This window comes from Gopherus flavomarginatus, chromosome 5 (assembly GCF_025201925.1).
Source record: "Gopherus flavomarginatus isolate rGopFla2 chromosome 5, rGopFla2.mat.asm, whole genome shotgun sequence".
NCBI lineage: Eukaryota > Metazoa > Chordata > Testudines > Testudinidae > Gopherus > Gopherus flavomarginatus.
The window spans coordinates 126,435,115-126,454,141 of record NC_066621.1 but is presented as its reverse complement, the minus strand read 5'-3'; the positions used below and the strand labels follow the sequence as shown (position 1 = coordinate 126,454,141).

Below are 19,027 nucleotides of genomic sequence, written 5' to 3'. Positions count from 1 at the left end.
CTGGAGAGGAGAGGAGGAAGGATGCAGACTTAGCACGCGAACAGCAGGTGTCTAGTAAGTGCGACAGAAAATACAGTCCAAGAGTCCCCGTCTCCCCACCCCGGGGCCCCTCGGGGCGCTGAAGGGCAAAGGAACACACAGCTCCCATCGAGTTCTGCTCACCTCCTCCTCCTCCCACGGGACTACTCAAGAGCCAGCTAAACCTCACCGCCTGGCTCTGGCTTGGATTTGTCCGGTGCCAACGCTTTGTAGGTATCTTAAAGGGGGCGCATAGGGGAAGGGTCCTGCATGGAATGTGCTATGTCTTGTTGCCCCTGCTGTGAGGCTCCCACCTAGCACACTGGGCTGGAGGATGCACGATAAAGCCCACCCGTTTGCTGCAAGGACTCCCAACGCTGCTCTTGCTCCTGCCATGTGCTGCTGCTGCTGTTAGTAGCTAATCAAGCGTGTCTCCAGCTGCAAACTCCACCAAACAACACACTGCAGCCTCCTCCTCCTCCAGGGAAAGAATCCAGTAAGTATTCACCGAGAGCCCTCCCCGCTCCACCCCGGAGCACCCTGCGATCAGTGCTCCTGGGCTCTCCTCACAAAGGGAGTCGATTTCCCTTTGCCTTGCTGGCTCCCGTTCGTACTCACCTAGCCGCTGCCCCAGCCGGGCAGAGAAGGAGCTCCCCGGAATTCCCACCAAAGCCATAGCGCGCTCCCCTCCTCCTCCTGGCCGCACGACTAGCAGCTGCTGCATTCAGATGGGCTGGGCTCCCCCCCTCCCACGAGCCGTGCTGCTGCAGCTTCCAACATCAGCCGGATGACTTCTCTGTTTGCTACTGGTGCCCGGCGAGGAGCTGGGCTGGTCCTTGGCGGTGCTGAGGCTGGAGGGAGTGGGAGTAGGGGCGGGGGTCTGTGTGTGCGCTTCCTTCTCACCAGGCGCAGTAGCTAGGAGGGAACAAGGCTGGCTGGTTTTCCTTGCCACCCCCAGGTCTGCGTCTCGCTAGCCTGTGATACACTCACGTGTGCACCAGTCAAATGTGTAATGCTGCAGTGGGCAGCCCACCACCACTACCGAACAGCTGCAAACGGACTGGGCGAGCCAGCTGCTGAAGGACCCCGCGCGGGAGCGAACAACACCTCGGCTCTGACGCCCCATCTCAGTGCAGCCCCTGTATTTCCTCTTTCACTCAGAGCCCCTCTCGCTTTATTCCCCCCTTCCCCAGTCTGGGTGTTTCCCTCCCCCACTTTACTCTCCAACCCTAAAACCTCCATTCCCTCTTTCCACCTTCCCTCTTGTATTTGTATGTTTCCTTGCTTGGCAACCACCGGTTTCCCTCAGTCGAACGGCGCAGACTGTCCATCGTTTGAAATTAATTTGTTTGACTGCAGCACCGAGACAGGAAGGTTGGGAAATTTATTTAATTCCTTTCCCTCCCTGTGCAAAAGGAAGCGATGAAATTTCCAATCGAGACTCCAAGGAAACAGGTGAACTGGGATCCTCAAGGTTGGTGTTCCTGACTTTATAATTGTTGCTGGTATTATTATTCCTCCTGCGTGTGGCTGAGAGGAAAGTGTTTGGCTCGGAACTGGAGTAGATGCTTCTTTACAGCCTGCTCCCCATGTGCACTGCTCAGTCTGTCTCATTTAGTCTCACCGGTGTCTTGAAGCTCGGAAATGTTACTAGGGTCTGGGGGAAGGAGAAGCGAGACAAACCTTTTTTTCCCCGATGTGACCTATTCCCGCTCTCTCCCTCCCCCCAGTATTTTAGTATTTCCATTGCAAACTTGTCTGGGATGGCTGGGTTCACCGCATTGGTGCATTGTTTGTTTTGTTTTATGCGTGGCTCCTTTGTTGTTTCTGGTGATCATTGTCTCTAGTACATGGGTGGTGTATAGGGTGGACACAGAGGTGACGTCTGGCTCTGGTGTCTTCGGTGGAGAATGTCTCTTGGCAGGCAGCTGGGGGTAAAAGGCTACTGCAATATGCCCTATAGAGTGGGCTGCAGGAAAAGCATGTTAAATAATGGAGCCCAGAGGGACCTTTCAACGCCTGACTCCATCCTATTAACAATCGATCAGCAGAAGCTGGTAGATTGATTAACTCTACACTTAGTTTTTCAGCGTGTTGGTGTGGTGAGGGGAGGGGAATATGTCTACGCCAGTGCAGTGGTTTGCTGTAAAACGATCCAAGTTATGTGTGTGGGTTTCTTTCTAAATACTTTCAGCGCCCGAGGCGCTTAGTATACGATCTATTGGCTAAGTGACTGAAACGGTCCTGATCATTAGCATATTGACGTGCAATCTCTCTATAAATGATCACTAGAGGATCTGAACAAGTTGAAGCCTTAAGTCCAGGTTTGCAGTCAGTAGCTGTTTAATAGCGCTCAGAGGAACTCTGCAAGGATGGCATAGACTTGGATTATTGGTCTTTCTTCTGCGGGTCTGGTTTTGATTCTCTGCCACCCCACCCTGCTTAGCTACAAAATGGGACATTCAAACATTTCTCCTAGTTCAGACCAACCAAAATGAGATCAATATACTCAGGCTGAAGAGTGATGTAGTGTCTGAATAATAGAACATTAAGCTTTAGTTTAAGCACTGTTACCTGCTTAATATGGTGAAAGCTGAAATAGACACATAAAAACCCACCCTGTGGTTCACAACAGGAATGTGAGCATCAGTATCTCTTAAAATATTTTATCTCAATAAGTCCATGTTTATATGGCATCAGGTGTTGTGAAAGGCAGAATTTGGCAGCATAAGCACTTGTAGAATGAGTGTAACAGCATCTTTGGTTGTTGTTTATTTGCTGCTGTCTCCTTTTTTTGAATGTGATCTAACTGGAAATTGCACCAAAAACCTGAAAAAAAATCAACAAAAAAATCACACATGGAATTGTGGAACGGTGCTATTATGATGGCACCCTGTATACAGCTCCATTATCTGGCAGTCAGCTCTGGGGGCGTGGGTCCCTCCAACAAGTGGTTGGTCACAACTCACAACTTGCATCCAAACCCTCAGTTTGCCAAATCGGGTGAAAACCAGCCAGCACAGATGATGTGTTTCTTCCCTCCTGAGTTGAGTCCGTAGTAAGGACTGCAGGACTGGGCCTATGATTTCCCCCAACTGTACAAACATCAGTCAGGCCTCAAGGATGCTGATGTATAACAAGGAAGTAGGCAAAAAAAAGGCATGTTAATTTACAGCTTTATGACAAACACAGGAAATAGATAAATGTTAGGCCCGTGAAGGATAATATTAGTAGGGGAAAACATCTTGGGTCCAATCCTATAACCTTTACATGAGTACTCCCATAACATGCACTCTGTTGAATAGTCCCTTTGAAGAACTAATCATGTGAATAAGGGATACAGGTCTGAGTCTATAGGGTTCAATTTTGAAAAGAAGATAAAATAAAAACTGCCTATACAAAAGCTCTAGGTACCCTAAACTATGATATGCTAAACTATGAGACTAAACTATCTGTTTGATCTTGTATTTAGCTATGACACTCTGAGTACCTTTCCCAGACCTGAAGAAGAGCTTTGTGTAAACTCATAAGCTTGTCTCTCTCACCAACAGAAGTTGGCCCAATAAAAGATATCACCACACCCACCCAGTCACAGATAGATGCTATCCATTTGGTGATCTGCATGCATGATATATGCAAAAGAAAGGCAAGTCTTTGAATACCATAATGTTTGTGGAGTTAAAGATAGCACTTTTTAGGATATGTCTACACAGCATCTGGGGGCGTGCTTCCCAGCTTCGGTAGACAGACATGCGCCAGCTTTGCTTGAGTGAGGGCACTAAAAATAGCAGTGTGGCCATGGCACAATGGGCAGTAATTCTGGCTAGTTATGGGACCTGCCTGACCTGCCAGGTACATACTCAGGTGGCTAGCTTGAGATGCCCCCGCAGCCACAATGCTATTTTTAGCACATCTGTCTACTTACACTGGGAAGCACATTCCCAGCTGCAGTGTAAACATACTTTAAAGATCCACATGTGAAAATCTGTCAGTTAAGAAGGCTGTGAAAGGATTAAGAGATCTTAACTATTAAAACAGGTGATTGGTGTTCCATCAGTAAATAGCTTCATATATCTAGCTGCATTTAAATGCATGTCAGTACAATATGCCTTGTTCTGGTTGTCAGACACATAACCCATTGGGACCACAGTTTTGTCTAGCATGAATTTAACCAGAATATTGTACTCACTTGGGGTTAGATCCACAAAGTGATTTAGGCATCACAACACCTAACTTTTATGTGCCTGCTGCCCAATTAAATCCTCAGCCTTGAGTTGGGTGCCCAGGCTCCTGTATGATGCATGAAGAGGGCATTATATGCTCAAAATGGGATTTCCTGAAGCCAAGAGCCTAAGTTAGCCAATAGGAGATGGCGAGGAGAGTAATTTAGGCACCAATCTCCACTCTGCATTCACAGCTTTGAACCCTGTCCTGGAGTTAAATGGCAAAGCCAAGTCTGTCTTTTCTCATTAGAGATCAGAGAGAGTGAGCTCCCATTACAGCCAACAGCCCAGTGGCCAGGGAGCTCACCTGGGATATGAGAGCTCTGCTTTCAAATCCCTGCTCAGCTTCATTTGGAGTAGGGGCTTGAACTTGGGTCTCCCACATTCCAGGTGAGTGCCCAATCTCTTGCTAGCTCAATGAATATTTAATTAGTTATATGAAGTGGAACCATTTCAATAGAAGAGACTGAGAAACCCACCCCACAATACTCAGTAGCATAGGGAGGGCTTGGGCAATCACATTAGAGATGGAGACACTGGGTTCAAGACCCTGCTCCAATCAGGCAGAGGGGGGAACTTGAAACAGATCTCCCAGATCCCAGGTGAGTTCTATGATCTCTAGGGTATTATTCCTGATTTGTGTGCCCACTGACATCTTTTGTGTGAGGCCTGATCCAGTAGGCATGCTTAGAGAACACCTACTGGATTGGGTCCCACAGATGAGAGCCGCGGCGAGGGATCAAGAGGGAATGTGTAGACTGAGATTCCCACCAGGGTTTAGTTGTGAGACCAGGCGCCAATCAGCTTGGCAGCATCAGGATTTAAGCAGTTTCACACATGCCTACCTACAGAAACAGGCATTTAGGAAATTTAGGCACCCAGCATTAGGTGGCAGCTAAGCAGGGATTCTGAGGATCTCAGTGGTGCCTAAATGTTTTAGAGGCCAAAAGTGGCAGTTAGGTACATAAGTACCTTTATAGCTCTACAGTATCTGAAGTACACCCATTTATGTTTCTTTGCTAGCAAGCCAGCAATTGGAAGATGTAACGTGCTATAATGCAGGTGATGAGCATTATATTTACAAACATACAGTTATTCTCAAAATAATTTTGTAACAAATGATCCCAGATGATATTCTCCAGAAATGGCATATATCTTCCAAAGGCCAAAGATCTTGTAATGGAGGATTGCATGAATCAGGGGACTGGTGGGGATGCTGGTTTGAATCCAGGTCAAGATATTCATCACTTAAATGAATTAGTATACAGATACCACAGCACTGGTTGCACTGCAAATGTTTAGATAGGTAAATAAATTACCATCTAATGGCTCTTTTTTGGGCTTATATGAAATTGCTGTTCTCAGTCCACACAGCAAACACTCCTGGCCCCAAACCAATGTACCATGAAAAGACTTTCTGAAAGGGTATACAGGGTATACAGGTGGAAATCGACAGAAGAGAAAGCAGGTGTTTAGCAAACAGCAAATGGGAGGCTGTTCAGTTTCTCAGCCATAAGTCCAAGGAAGGAATGGATCATGGAAACTGAATCATACATTTGCTTCTCCAGGTGATACCTTCAGGGGAGGGTTGCTTCATAATGGTAGTACGGTGTGGGAAATTTGTGCTGTCACTGCCCAGGCTGCACCTTCATGCCTCTCTGGTTTTTAACATTTTGGCCCCAGTAATCACTTAAGTTCTGGGAATGGCCCTTTTGTTGCTTTGAGGAACTCCGTCCAGCATTCCAGGATTTAAATAGGCTGGCACTTTTAGGGAGTCTTAAAATTCACAGTAATGAACATATCAGACACCTTCATGAACACTATTTGTTGGGGAAGAATCAACATGGCTTTTGTAAAGGGAAATACTAGAATCCTTTGAGGATGTCAACAAACATGGACAAGGGTGATCAAGTGAATATAGTGTACTTGGACTTTCAGAAAGCCTTTGACAGGTCCTTCGCCACAGGCTCTTAAGCAAAGCAAGCAGTCATGGAATAAGAGGGAAGGTCTTCTCATGGATCAGTAACTGGTTAAAAGATAGGAAGAAAAGGGTAGGAAGAAATGGTTCGATTTTACAATGGGGAGAAGTAAATAGTGGAGTCCTCCAGGGGTCTGTACTGGGACCAGTGCTGTTCAACATATTCATAAATCATCTGGAAAAAGGAGTAAACACTGAGGTGGCAGATGATACAAAACTACTGAAGAGAGTTAAGTCCCAGGCAGACTGCAAAGAGCTACAAAAGGATCTCTCAGAACTGTGACTGGATAACAAAATGGCCAATGAAATTAAATGTTGATAAATGCAAAGTAATGTGCACTGGAAAACATAATTCCAATTATATTTACAAAATGATGGAGTTTAAATTAGCTGTTACCACTCAAGAAAGATCTTGAGGTCGTGGATAGTTCACTGAAAACAGCCGCTCAACATGCAGCAGCAGTCAAAAAAGCTAACACAATGTTAGGAACCATAAGAAAATGGATAGATAATACAACACTAAATATAATAATATCACTATAAAAATCCATGGTACGCCCACACTATGAACACTGCATATAGTTCTTGTCATCCCATCTCAAAAAGGATAGATTAGAATTGGAAAAAGTAGGGCAACAAAAATGAGTAGGGCTATGGAACAGCTTCCATATGAGGTGAGAGGGAAAAGACTGGGACTTTTCAGCTTGGAAAAAAGGATGACTAACAGTGGATATGACAGAGGTCTATAAGATCATGAATGGTGTGGCAAAAGCAAATAAGGAACTATGATTTACTCCTTCATATAACATGAGAACCAGCGGTCACACAATTACATTAATAGGCAGCAGGTTTAAAACAGACAAAAGGAAGTACTTCTTCACACAATGCACAGTATCAACCTGTGAAACTTGTTGACGGGATGTTGTGGAGGCCAAAACTATGATAGGGTTCAAAAAAGAATTAGATAAATTCATGGAGGATAGATCCCTCAATGGTGATTAACAAAAATGGTCAGGGATGCAACCCCATGCCCTGGGTTTCCTTAAATCTTGGACTGCCACATGCCGGGATTGGACAACAGGGGATGGATCACTTGATAATTGCTCTGTTCTGTTAATTTCCTCTGAAGCATCTGGTCACTGTCAGAAGACAGGATACTGGGCTAGATGGACCATTGGTCTGACCCAGTATGGCTGTTCTTGCTATAAAATAAGGAAACATAAATCATGTGAAGAATGAATAAAAAAAGGTAGGTACTTCAGGATCAGGCCCTTAATGTCAGTGAGAATTTGGCCCACTGACTTCAGCAGGAACTTGACTCTTCTATTTGGCTTCACTTTTTTTTTTAAATCATTCATCTTGGCGTTGTAAAACATCTGTTACCTATTACTGATAGTTACTTGTTTGATTACCACATGCTGCTCTCATTCTGGGCAATCAAGGGCCTGATCCAATGCTCACTGAAGTCAGTGGCAAGTCAGGTGATCGGTCTCACACCACACACATGTAAATGTCTTAGTCCATCAAGTTGGATATCTAGCTAGCTTTTGCAGATACTTATCCTTATAATTGCGATTCTCATCCTCCTTCCCCATTCCTCCTGTTTGTTACACGTACTTGTTGTACCTTGTTTAAGTTAGATTGTAAACTCCCATTTAAACAAGGGACTGTATTTTCCATATACATTTTTAAAAAGAGCAACACAACAGGTTTCTGATCCCATTGAGTTCTACGTCAACAAAATTATTATTATTAATAATTAACAGACACTGCAAGGCAATATCTGTTTAAAACAAGTTTCCATTGGAATAACTGAAAAAAAATATTTCCATAGGAACATTTGTATTGATTTAGATCTGGTAAAAGACAGTTTTGTTAGCCAAATCTAAAACAGGAACCAAATTTGACTTGTCAGTGCCCCTTTCAGGTATCGATTTTAATGCTCCAAAGTAATTTTCCTCTAAGCACAGAGGATCCCTCCTTTTCCTCACTTTCTAAGGGGGAAATGTTCTTCAGGCTGAAGAGGGCTGGGTGTGACTCCTTTCAAAACCCGCCAAACACATCCCTGAATTGCTGATGCCCTGCAGAGTGATGCAAGGTGCTCTGTCCCCTCCAGGGGAAGCATGTGTTTCCTTTGTGATGCTCCTTGTAGTCAGAAGGCCAAGCTCAATCTTGATGTTGGAGCTGGTAGCACATTGTGCAGTCATTAGACTGCCCAGCTTCCTTTGCACAGAGAAATATAGTGAAGCTATAATATACATTCAAATGACAGGGATTGTAAAAGCCCTTTGAAACTCAGGTTATATGTGCAGTTCCAATGCAACTTTTTGAACGCTGAATCCACTGAAGCTATAGTGTAACTCCTTGGGTTCTCTCACAAAGGCAATTTTTGTGTAAGAGTAGTTCATGTAGTTGGGAGACTACAACTCAGTAATAAATCAAGAAGCTGAGAGATCTCTATAGAGATTAGAGCAGTGACTGGGAGCAAGGATTCCTTGATTCTCCCAGTGACTTACTGTGGGACTTCCAGGAAGTCACATAGGCCCAGATCCACAGAGATTTTCAGGCATGTAAACCCCAGCTGTGGGCACATAAGTCCCAGTTTTGGTTCCACTGTGTCAAGAAAACTCCTGCTGGACCTTGTAGGCACCTAAACTCACTTGGCACCTAAATTTTCAGAGTAAAGGTTCCCTGGGTGCCTAAATTCTTGCCTCTGGGCGTGCACACTGCTGCCTCACTTTAGGTGGCCAGACACCTGTCTCCTACCTAAGTCTCAGAGCAATTCATAAACCAGGTGAAGATAGGCATTCCTCCACCTAAACAGTGTGCGAGGTCTAGTCGGGTAGGTGTGTTCACGGGCTGCCTGCTGGATCGGGTCTCATTCAAAATCTGGCTGGAGGAGGAAATGGTGCCCATTTTATGACTTTTATCCCAGTGGTGAGAATACTCCCCTGGGATATGGGAGACCCACATACAGTTGCCTCCCTGCCAGATGGGGATGTGGGTTCCCTCTTCAAATCCTTTCAGGTATGTTTTTTAAACCACAGAGCTATGGGATATTCTGATGTGGAGATCTTTGTCTGTCCTGTTGGAGCTGTTCCACTTTTGTATTAAATAATGAAAGTGATTGGAGCAGAGGGACTGGACCATTGGGCAAGAGAGAAAATGACTGAAGTCCAGGGTTGGGGCACTCCCCAAGAAGGGAAGTGGGAGCCCCTGGGTCCAGTCTCCATATTCCAGTTACTCTATCATTATTGAACCTGGGTCTACCACATCCCAGGTGAATAATCTAACCACTGGGCTAAAAGTTATAAGGTGGGCACCTCCTCCTCCAGGGGTTTTGTCTGGAGCAAGACAGACACCTAAGCCACCTGAGCTCAGGCACCAGGTTCCCATTTGTAGATGGCTAAGCAGAGATAGGCACCTTCTTTCAGCCTGGACTCAGGCTCCTATCTCCAGGAGTAGGGTGGGGCTTAGCAGCTGCTATTGACTAGCTTAGGCAGGTCCCCACCTAGTGTGATGTTTTTTGTGGATTGCATTCTCTACCTGTTCATTGCATAGAGAATCTAGGCCCCTCAGTTAGGCTTTGTGGATCGCATTGTTGATCCTGTGATTTTCTAGGTACCAAAAGGTTAGGGACCGTGACACTCAGTGTTGCAACATCTAAGTCCCTTTGTGGATCCAGGCCTTGACCTCTCAGTGCTTCTGTTTTTGATCCCTCCTCATCTGTAAAAGTGGCGCTTCTAATACTTACCTATTGGGCAGGGGTGTTGTGAAATATAATTAACTTTTCTAAAGCAATTTGAGGTCCACAGCTGGAAGAAACTGTATAAGTGAAAAGCAGCAGTATTATATTCAAATGCTACAACAATTTGGAAAGAGCTAAACAGCCTCATTCCTTGCACACTGGAGCCTCCAGATCACAGCATTTCAGAAGTGGAGTTATCTCAGTATTTTACAACCACAGCAAGTCAGTTTTGTTCATGCACACTTGAAGCCACACATTTTTGTTGGTTTTCTTAATGCAGATAGGAGGACTGCGTTATTCCTTGCTGTATGATTTTGGAAGAAATCTCCTGTATTGTTAGTGTTAGTTAAACTAATGTTGACTCTAGTGTAAGGTACAACATGCTGTGATTGCTGCCTTTTCCTGACAGTTAATTTTAAAGACGTTGTCACGCTGTCTGGAGTGGCTCACAACCATGAGTGCCAACCTCAGGACAGACTGTCAAAAAGCAGTGTAGACACCCCAAACTGGTTGTATGTTCTACAATTAGATTTCACCAACGTAGCAACAAATGTGAACTCATGAAGCACTGTATCAGTCTTACTGTGGAGTTACAGACAGTCCCCTGGGGCATTCCAGTCTGTCTGGCCACTGAGGCAAGCTGGAATTAGTGATAAATGGTCACTTACGCCAAAGATCCCAAAATATTCAGGTTGCTTCCAGTCACAAGAGACCATTCACTTATCCCAGATCAATTTGTACCTTAGGTCTCACACCAAAGACAACTCTGGTAGCCAATCCTATAGTATACTAACCAAAGGTTTATTAACTAGGAAAAAAAGAGTTTTTTGCAGGTTAAAGCAGGCAACATATACACACAAATGAGTTACAGTCTATGATTCCAAAAGGTGACAGAGATGTAGTAATCTTTCGGCACCAAATGTCTTTTATATGGCCCAGGGCTGACCCCAGGGATCTCTGTTTTTGTTTCCTAGCTCCAGCTCTGTGAGATCACAAACGACAAAGAGATGAAGAATTTTCATGCTGCTATCTTTATTGCCTTCTTCCAGAATTCAAGTTGATGAGACAAGCTTCTTTTCATGTTGCACCTTTACGGGTGTGAGAGGGCCATGAGCCCAGTCTTTGTGTCATACTGCTTCACAATGGCTCATTTAGTTTTCATAGTCCTCCTTGATGGGTAGCAGAACCACTCCTCCTGCCTGAGTTTGTAAGTTCAGAGCAGGCATTTTTACAGTTCTAAAATAAAACTTACATATTATAACATGGACTACAGGCGTTACAAGTAAGGTGGTGAAGTTTTAAGCAAACTACTTTTACAATGGAGCTGTATAGAATGCAGAGGTTCAGTTCTGCCCTTTGAAGAAAGTGTCTCAAAAGAGGAGGCTGATGATGGGTACAGTCCTATTTGCCTTGCTCATGTGAACAAGTTCATTAAATTCAATGGCACTACTTGTATTAGTAAGGGAAATAGGATTAACTATAGAAGGCATTACAATTTGTGCTGTAAATACAGTTTTTTCTTGTTGCAGATGAATATGTATGCACATCTGGCTTTGAGTGGGTTTTTCTTATCTGTGCTTGTGTCAAACACAGCCAGTGTTCAGTCTACAGCTGTGATCCCATTACCTTGGTTTACATATGTTTGGTTTTCCATGAGCTTCTTTTTGGCTGTCTGGTACTCCATGATAATATTTGCCATTTCTTCTGAAGACATAATAGAAGCCAGCACACTAACTGCGTGTGATAAGCATTAGGAGAGAAAGAAAAAATTGTTGACTTTAACTTCAGAGTTGAACAGCAGAGCCAGCATCTGAATGAGCAGGAAGTTCTAGATAGACAGATATAACAAGCACATGGCCACTTAGGGCTTCCCTATTGTTACTGTGCTATATATCCTGGCCATTCAGAATATCCTGGTGCTAGTAGGGCTAGAACTCTTATAGGTTCAGGGTACAACCAGACCAGGAAGGGCTTGTGTCCCTTCTTGTCCTGCAACCCTGGGTGCCTTACAAGGCTTTGCTGCTGGAGCACCCAGGCTGGGACACTCACAACCAGCCTACAAGCATACAGGTCACACCCTGAAGTGTCTGTGTGCTAGACAGCCCTGGTTCAGCAGCTCTGACCCAAATAACCTGTCTTTGGCCCCACAGCAGCTTCCACCAGCCTTGGTTACAACCAGCAAGGTGACCTCAACACACACACAGTCCCAATTTTCCCCAAAATCAAGTGTTCTCCAATTCGTAGCCTTCTCCTGGACTGGCTTGTTTATTCTGTTAAAGTCACAAAAGCACATCAATTTGTTAACTTAACCTTCCATTTAAACACAGCACTGAGCTGGTTTGTCCAACCTGTGAGGAAGGCAACATGGAGTTTGGTGGTGAAGGAAGGTCTGTGCTCTTTCTTCTCCCACTTGTTGGCTTAATAGCTTTGTTTACCTAATATGTAAAAAAATGGACCTTCATTGACTTTGCCTGAAGACCAAGCTGGTCAGGGAATCAAATACACATTCCTTTGTCTAGAGCAGACCTGTTTACCAACTCCCCCCAACATACCTGGTTTAAACACTCTTTAGTGGTAATTTCAGCATATATCCATAACTCTTACTACATAACAGACATACATCACACAAGAATAATATTGATCATTGAGTTATTAGTTTTTAAATTATACCTCACAAGGCATATTGCAATAGTGTTGAACACAGGAGTGCTTAGAGTCGCAGACTTAGATCCTCCTGCTCTAGAAATTCATGATCCTAGTGCCTAAGCTAAGGGAAAATTGCTGTCAGCATCACAGAATTGAACCCATGACACCTAGTTGAACAGTTTTGGATCTAACCAGAAGAGGGCAGTGGCACATATATAGCTTATTATTTGCATTACAAATATTTGCCTCTTTTTTCCTGTAGTGGTTGTGGTGGTTGTAATCACAGCAGATAACCCAACACTGTATTATACTTGATCAATGTGGATTGCAGAATTCCTGGAAGACATGCATTTTATGGAGGGAGCTGAGGGAGGAGAGAGTTACACAGGGAAGAGGCTATTGCAAATATAGAGGACTATGTAAGCAAAGGTGCAAAAGCAATAGTGAGGAGAGAGGATGAAAGGAGCAGTAAAGTGATGGGATTAGAAGATATTTAGGAAGCAAATGAGGGAGAATGAGGAAGTGACAGCAGTGATACATGTGGAGGCAAGATTACATAGGGCCTTGCAGATGAGGAGCTTGAATGTGATGTGGTAACAGACAGGAAGCCAAAAAAGGAGTTGAAAGAGAGGTTGATGAGATTGAGTGGCAGGAGAGGAAGATAACAGTATCAGCACCTTTTAGGATAGGCTGAAGGAGGAAGTAATGGGCAGACCAGAGAGGAGAAAACAACAGTAACGAAGTAGAGAGGTGACCAAGGCTTGGTCAGGGTCCATTTTCACAATGGGGATAGCGAGGAAAGGGTTAATGTTAGTGAAAATGAAGAGGAAAAATAGGACTTAATCCCAGACTGGATACTAGAGAAAATGGGGAAAATAGGAATCAAAAGTGACTCTGGGGCTGTGAGCCTAGGAGTCACGGAGAACAGTGGAATTGTCCATAGGGATTACCATTTAAATGAAGAATATTATCCTTATTTTTTGCCACATGTAGATGAGAGTAATCCATTAATTGGCATTTGGACTGAAAGTCCCCCAGACAATGTTACAAATCCATACAGTGCCTTCTCTGAGTGCTGAAGTTAGCTTTTGGGTCTCTGCAGCAGATGAAAGATATGTAAAATCACATGTGGAGAGGCAGCTCTTGATTCACTGAGAATCTGAGCAAGTTTGTGTGTTTATTCTAGTCAGTGTGTGGGATGTTGTAGCTGGGCAGTTAGCCCACTCCTGAGATAAAAGGAGTGAGAGCAGCTGAAGGAGGGTGGCTGAGTAGCTGGACACAGCTGGGCCCGATAAGGGCTGGGAGTCAGGAGCTGTGAGAGTCTCACTCTAGCCTTGGAGTGGGAGGGACTTAGCTGTCTGGGAGCACAGGGCATCTGAAACAGAGCAGTGCTGGGGAAGGGTAGGCAGAGTTGGGAGCTCTGGCCTGGCGAGTCCTCAGGCTGAGGCCTTGCTGAAAGCCAAAGGAGATACTGGGACTGCAGGGAGACAGCTGGGCCTAGAAAGGCAGCAGGTTCAACCCCCTTGCCAATGATGAGTGGCCATTACAGACTGCAGTTTGCCCCAGTGAAAGGGGGCTAGATGATGAATGGCAGTAGCCCCTAAGGAAAGGTGGCCATAGGGGGAGGGAGTTCCCCTGGGAGGGGAGACCCAGAGTGTGGGGGTGCTGCTGTGGGGCAGCACCCCAAAATAAGAGGGTACCGGGGTCTGGGAGGGATGCTGGGCCTGTGGCAGTCGAGACACTGGCCTGCAGGGGGTATTCTGAGGTGGAGGAGCTAATTCCTGAGGCAACCAGCAGGAGGTGCCACACCAGTGAGTCTGTAACCTGTTACAGATGTATTGTACTGATGAAGTGTCCAACTATGCTAGCTTAAAGCAGAAGTATGCAAATACTTGACAATATGACTTTAGGGCTCAGTCCAGCTCCTGATCAGATCAATAGTTGTTACCATTTTCTCAACGGGAGCAGCATTGGTCCCTCAATCTGCATGCCATCAAAATTGCAGATTACAAACTGCCCTCAAATGCTTTAAATAATAAAGAGTTGCCTGGTGTAAATGACAGAAAATAAAGGTTCACAACATTATATGTGCATAAAGTACTCAGTTGTAAGACCAATAACAGAGAGAGAAATTAAGAGGCTTAAGTGAGAAAGAGACAGATACATTACAGAGTTCAGTTTAGTAGGACCTTTAAACCTTTATTTTGTAAAAATCTCAATGAAATGGGAAAAACCAAAACAGACTATACACATTGAGTAATATTTGAAATTTTCATGGGGGTTTGATGAACAAATGTATTGATACAGCGAACAATAAGATTTAAAATCACAACTTTTGGCAACTTTTTCACTGGATTGTCTCATTGTTCTTTGTATCCCTTTTGCAAGAAATTTAACATGCTTGTCTTGGTACCTGGCCTTTGTCCACCTTCTTGCTCCTCACTGCTAGTATTTGTTTAGAATGTATGTTATAACATATTAACTGTAATGGAAATTGTGTGTCAAGGCCAAGCCACTGAATTTGATAACAAATCTGCTGTGGTGCGAAAGCCATCAGTCACTCCCAGGAAACAAAACAAACTAAGTGAGCTCAGCCCTTGATAAATACTGCTGTACCTGTGAGACAGTTCCATAAGTTAGGAATGTGGTGGTTAGGAGTTCAAATTAGGGATGTCAAGTGATGAAAAAATTGTGATTAATTGCACTGTTAAACAATAATAGAATACCATTTATTTAAATATTTTTGGATGCTTTCTACATTTTCAAATTGTCAAGGTTCCTTCCCCACTCTGAACTTCAGGATACAGATGTGGGGACCTGCATGGACACTTCTAAGCTTAATTACAAGCTTAGATCTGGTAACACTGCCATCATCCAGAATTTCAGTGTCTGGAACACTCCTTGTCCCCCCCAAACTTTCCCCTCCCTGGGTTGCCTTGAGGGACTTCACCAATTCCCTGATGAACACAGATCCAAACCCCTTGGATCTTAAAACAAGGAGAAATTAACCATCCCCCCTCCTTTCCCCCCACCAATACCTGGTGAGTCCAGATCCAATCCCTTTGGATCAAAAAAAAAAAAAGGAAAAAATCAATCAGGTATTAAGAAAAAAAATCTTTTAATTAAAAAAAAGAAAGGTGAAAGAAAACTCTTTGGGAGAAATTAGCATACTAGCTACTCTCACAGACAACAGATTCAAAACACAGAGGATGTTCCCCTGGGCACAAATTTAGTTACACAAATCAAAAATACCTAAATACCCAATTTTTGATAATTCCCTTAATGGTACCAAGACAAGTTACAAAGAAAATAAACATAAACCTATTTATCCCTTTCTAAAACTTACTACTCTGATAAGAGGTTGGTTCCTTGATCTTTTTCACTCTGGCTGAAACTGAAACTCTCAACAAAGGAAAAACTTCCCTCCTTCCTTTTTAAACATCCATTGGTTCCTCTGGTCAGGTGTTAGCTAGGCTAGGTGAACTTTTTAACCCTTTACAGGTAAAAGAGGCATTAACCCTTAACCATCTGTTTATGACACAAATATATTGATTTCAATTACAATGCAGAATACAAAGTGTCCAGTGCCCACTTTATATTTTTGTTATGAATATTTGCACTGTAAGAAATAGTATTTCTTTTGTTTATATTTTTCAATTCACCTCACACAAGTCTACTCAGTCCTATTCCTTGTTCAGCCAATTGCTCAGGCAAACAAGTTTGTTTACATTTGCAGGAGGTAATGTTGCCCGCTTCTTTTTCACAATATCACCTGAAAGTGAGAACGGGTGTTTGCATGGCACACCATTGTAGCCTGTGTCACATGATATTTACATGCCAGATTCATATGTCCCTTCATGCTTCAACCACCATTCCAGAAGACATGAGTCCATGCTGATGGTGGGTTCTGCTTGATAACAATCCAAAGCAGTGCGAACCAACACATGTTCATTTTCATCATCTAAGTCAGATGCCACCAGCAGAAGGTTGATTTTCTTTTTGGTGGTTCAGGTTCTGTAGTTTCTGCATTGGAGTGTTACTCTTTTAAGATTTCTGAAAGCATGCTCCACACCTTGTCCCTCTCAGAATTTGGAAGGCACTTCAGATTCTTAAACATTGGGTCAAGTGCTCTAAAGATAGTTACAAATCTCACATTGGTCTCTGCGTTTTGTCAAATATGCAGCGAAAGTGTTCTTAAAACTAATGTGCTGAGTCACCACCTGAGGCTACTATAACATGAAATATATGGCAGAATGTGGGTAAAACAGAGCCGGAGACATACAAATCCCCCCAAGGAGTTCAGTAGCAAATTTAATTAACATATTATTTTTGTAACGAGCATCATCAGCATGGAAGCATGTCCTCAGGAATGGTGGCTGAAGCATGAAGGGGCGCACGGATGTTTAGCATATCTGGCGCGTAAATACCTTGCAATGCTGGCTACAAAAATCCTTTGCAAATGCCTATTCTCACTTTCTGGTGACATTGTAAATAAGATGTGGGCAGCATTATCTCTGTAAATGTAAACAAACTTGCTTCTCTTAGCGATTGGCTGAACAAGAAGTAGGACTTAGTGGTCTATAGGCTCTAAAGCTTTATATTGTCTTGTTTTTGAGAGCAGCTATGTAACAAAAAAATCTACATTTGTAAATTACACTTTCATGATAAAGAAATTGCACTACAGTACTTGTATGAGGGGAATTGCTAAATACTATTTCTTTTGTTTATCATTTTTACAGTGCAAATATTTGTAATAAAAATAATATAAAGTGAGCATTGCACACTTTGTGTTCTGTGTTGTAGCTGAAATCAATATATTTGAAAAATGTAGAAAAACAATCCAAAAATATTTAATACATTTCAATTGGTATTCTATTGTTTAACCATGCAATTAAAACTGATTTCTTGCAATTAATTTTTTAAATTGTGATTACTTTGAGTTAATCGCGTGAGTTAACTGTGATTAATCAACAGCCCTGGTTCAAATCTCACTGCTTTTAACTGATGTTCAATTAATTTACTACCTTTGTTATTCATGAACATCATGACCGCAACCTCAGCAGTGTTAAGGCAGAAAAACTTCCCAAATGCCTGGAATGCAAGCTGGTCAGATGTGCTGATCTGTTGCAATAACTAATATCAAAGGATACAAAGTGACTGTCAAGATCTTGCATGAGAGTGCAAGTTTGATGAAGCTGGGGTATCTATTGCTTTTGGGTAGCTATTGGAGATGGATGCGAAAACCTTCTAGAGAGTTGAGAGTGTGTTACTGACATCTTTATAGCCATATGAAGATGGAAAGAAATGCACAAGTCTTTCCCCTTAACTTATTTCCATTTCTTTGAGGGCTTGGGTGGATGGGGAGTGTCCTGCCACAATCTTAACTGCCACTGATAAGTATAATTTTTGTTTGCTAATTTTACAGAGATAGTTCTGAGCCTCAGATTTCAGGTCCATATATGATATTGGCCAGTTTGGGGCTTTTTGTATTTGGGGTTTTGGTTTAGCCCTTTCTAGAGAGCCAGACTTTCTTAGTGTTTAGTAGTGTTTAGATGAGGAGTTTGGGTCTGGGTATATTGTTTATGTTTTAAGAGAAGATTTGAAAAGAGGTGGAGACCTAAAGAGGAGAGCCACAGGGAGGCCGCTCTAAGTGGTAAGAGCTACAAAGGAAAGAAGCTTTTGCTAACATTACCCAAAAGGTCTGCAGGGACAGGGCCTGATGTTACATGAGCAGTGGATGTGGAAGGAAGAGTACAGATAGTGGCTGAAATGAGTCCATGGATACTTTGAAAAACAACGTAGGCACAGAGACAGAACTGTTGCCAATAACTAAAACCTTCCCTTTTCAGTTAAGCTATGCTCCATATTTATGATCTCAGAGCACAAGCCTGTAAGAAATAAGCATCTAAGCTGATGCATATTTGGAAAAAACTGCAGTATCTGTATGGTGGCTACTAGATCCCCAGATTTAATATATTATTGACTTTTTGGTGTCATGTCAGGGCATGACTGAAAGCAGAGACCTAAAGGATAAGGAATGGGATATAAATGTCTTCTTATAATCAATCACATTTTGTCTAGGCAGGCTGTAGTTTAAAAATAATTGTAAATATTTTGATGAGACTATTGCAAAATGTCTGAATTTAATGAAGTAAAATATCATCTTAGACAATGATCATATTCCTCCTGGGAGAGAAATATGTAGATATTGTCTTCTGCTTATTCCTCATACTGCCCTGAAATGTAATGTGGGGTGAATGATCTTTCAATTCCTGCATGGTTATGTCTGCCTGAGAGCCACTAGACTGTTGGTGACCAGCTGCAAATTGTTTTGTGTTTGCTGAAGGCAATGGACAATGTAATCAACAAAAAAAGTAACAAGTATTATTCTCCTGAAAAACATCCTATTGAGAA

The 19,027-nt window shown here is 43.1% G+C and overlaps 1 protein-coding gene across 1 annotated transcript in view; it reads left to right on the top strand.

The window, feature by feature from the left end:
- The first annotated feature begins 997 nt into the window (after positions 1-997).
- Positions 998-19,027, top strand: part of KCNK10 (potassium two pore domain channel subfamily K member 10) — a 108,678-nt gene continuing 90,648 nt past the window's right edge. The window contains exon 1 of the mRNA XM_050953285.1: positions 998-1,492. Coding sequence (XP_050809242.1) covers positions 1,441-1,492 — 52 coding nt within the window. The 5' untranslated portion in view covers positions 998-1,440. The remainder of the gene's footprint in view (positions 1,493-19,027) is intronic.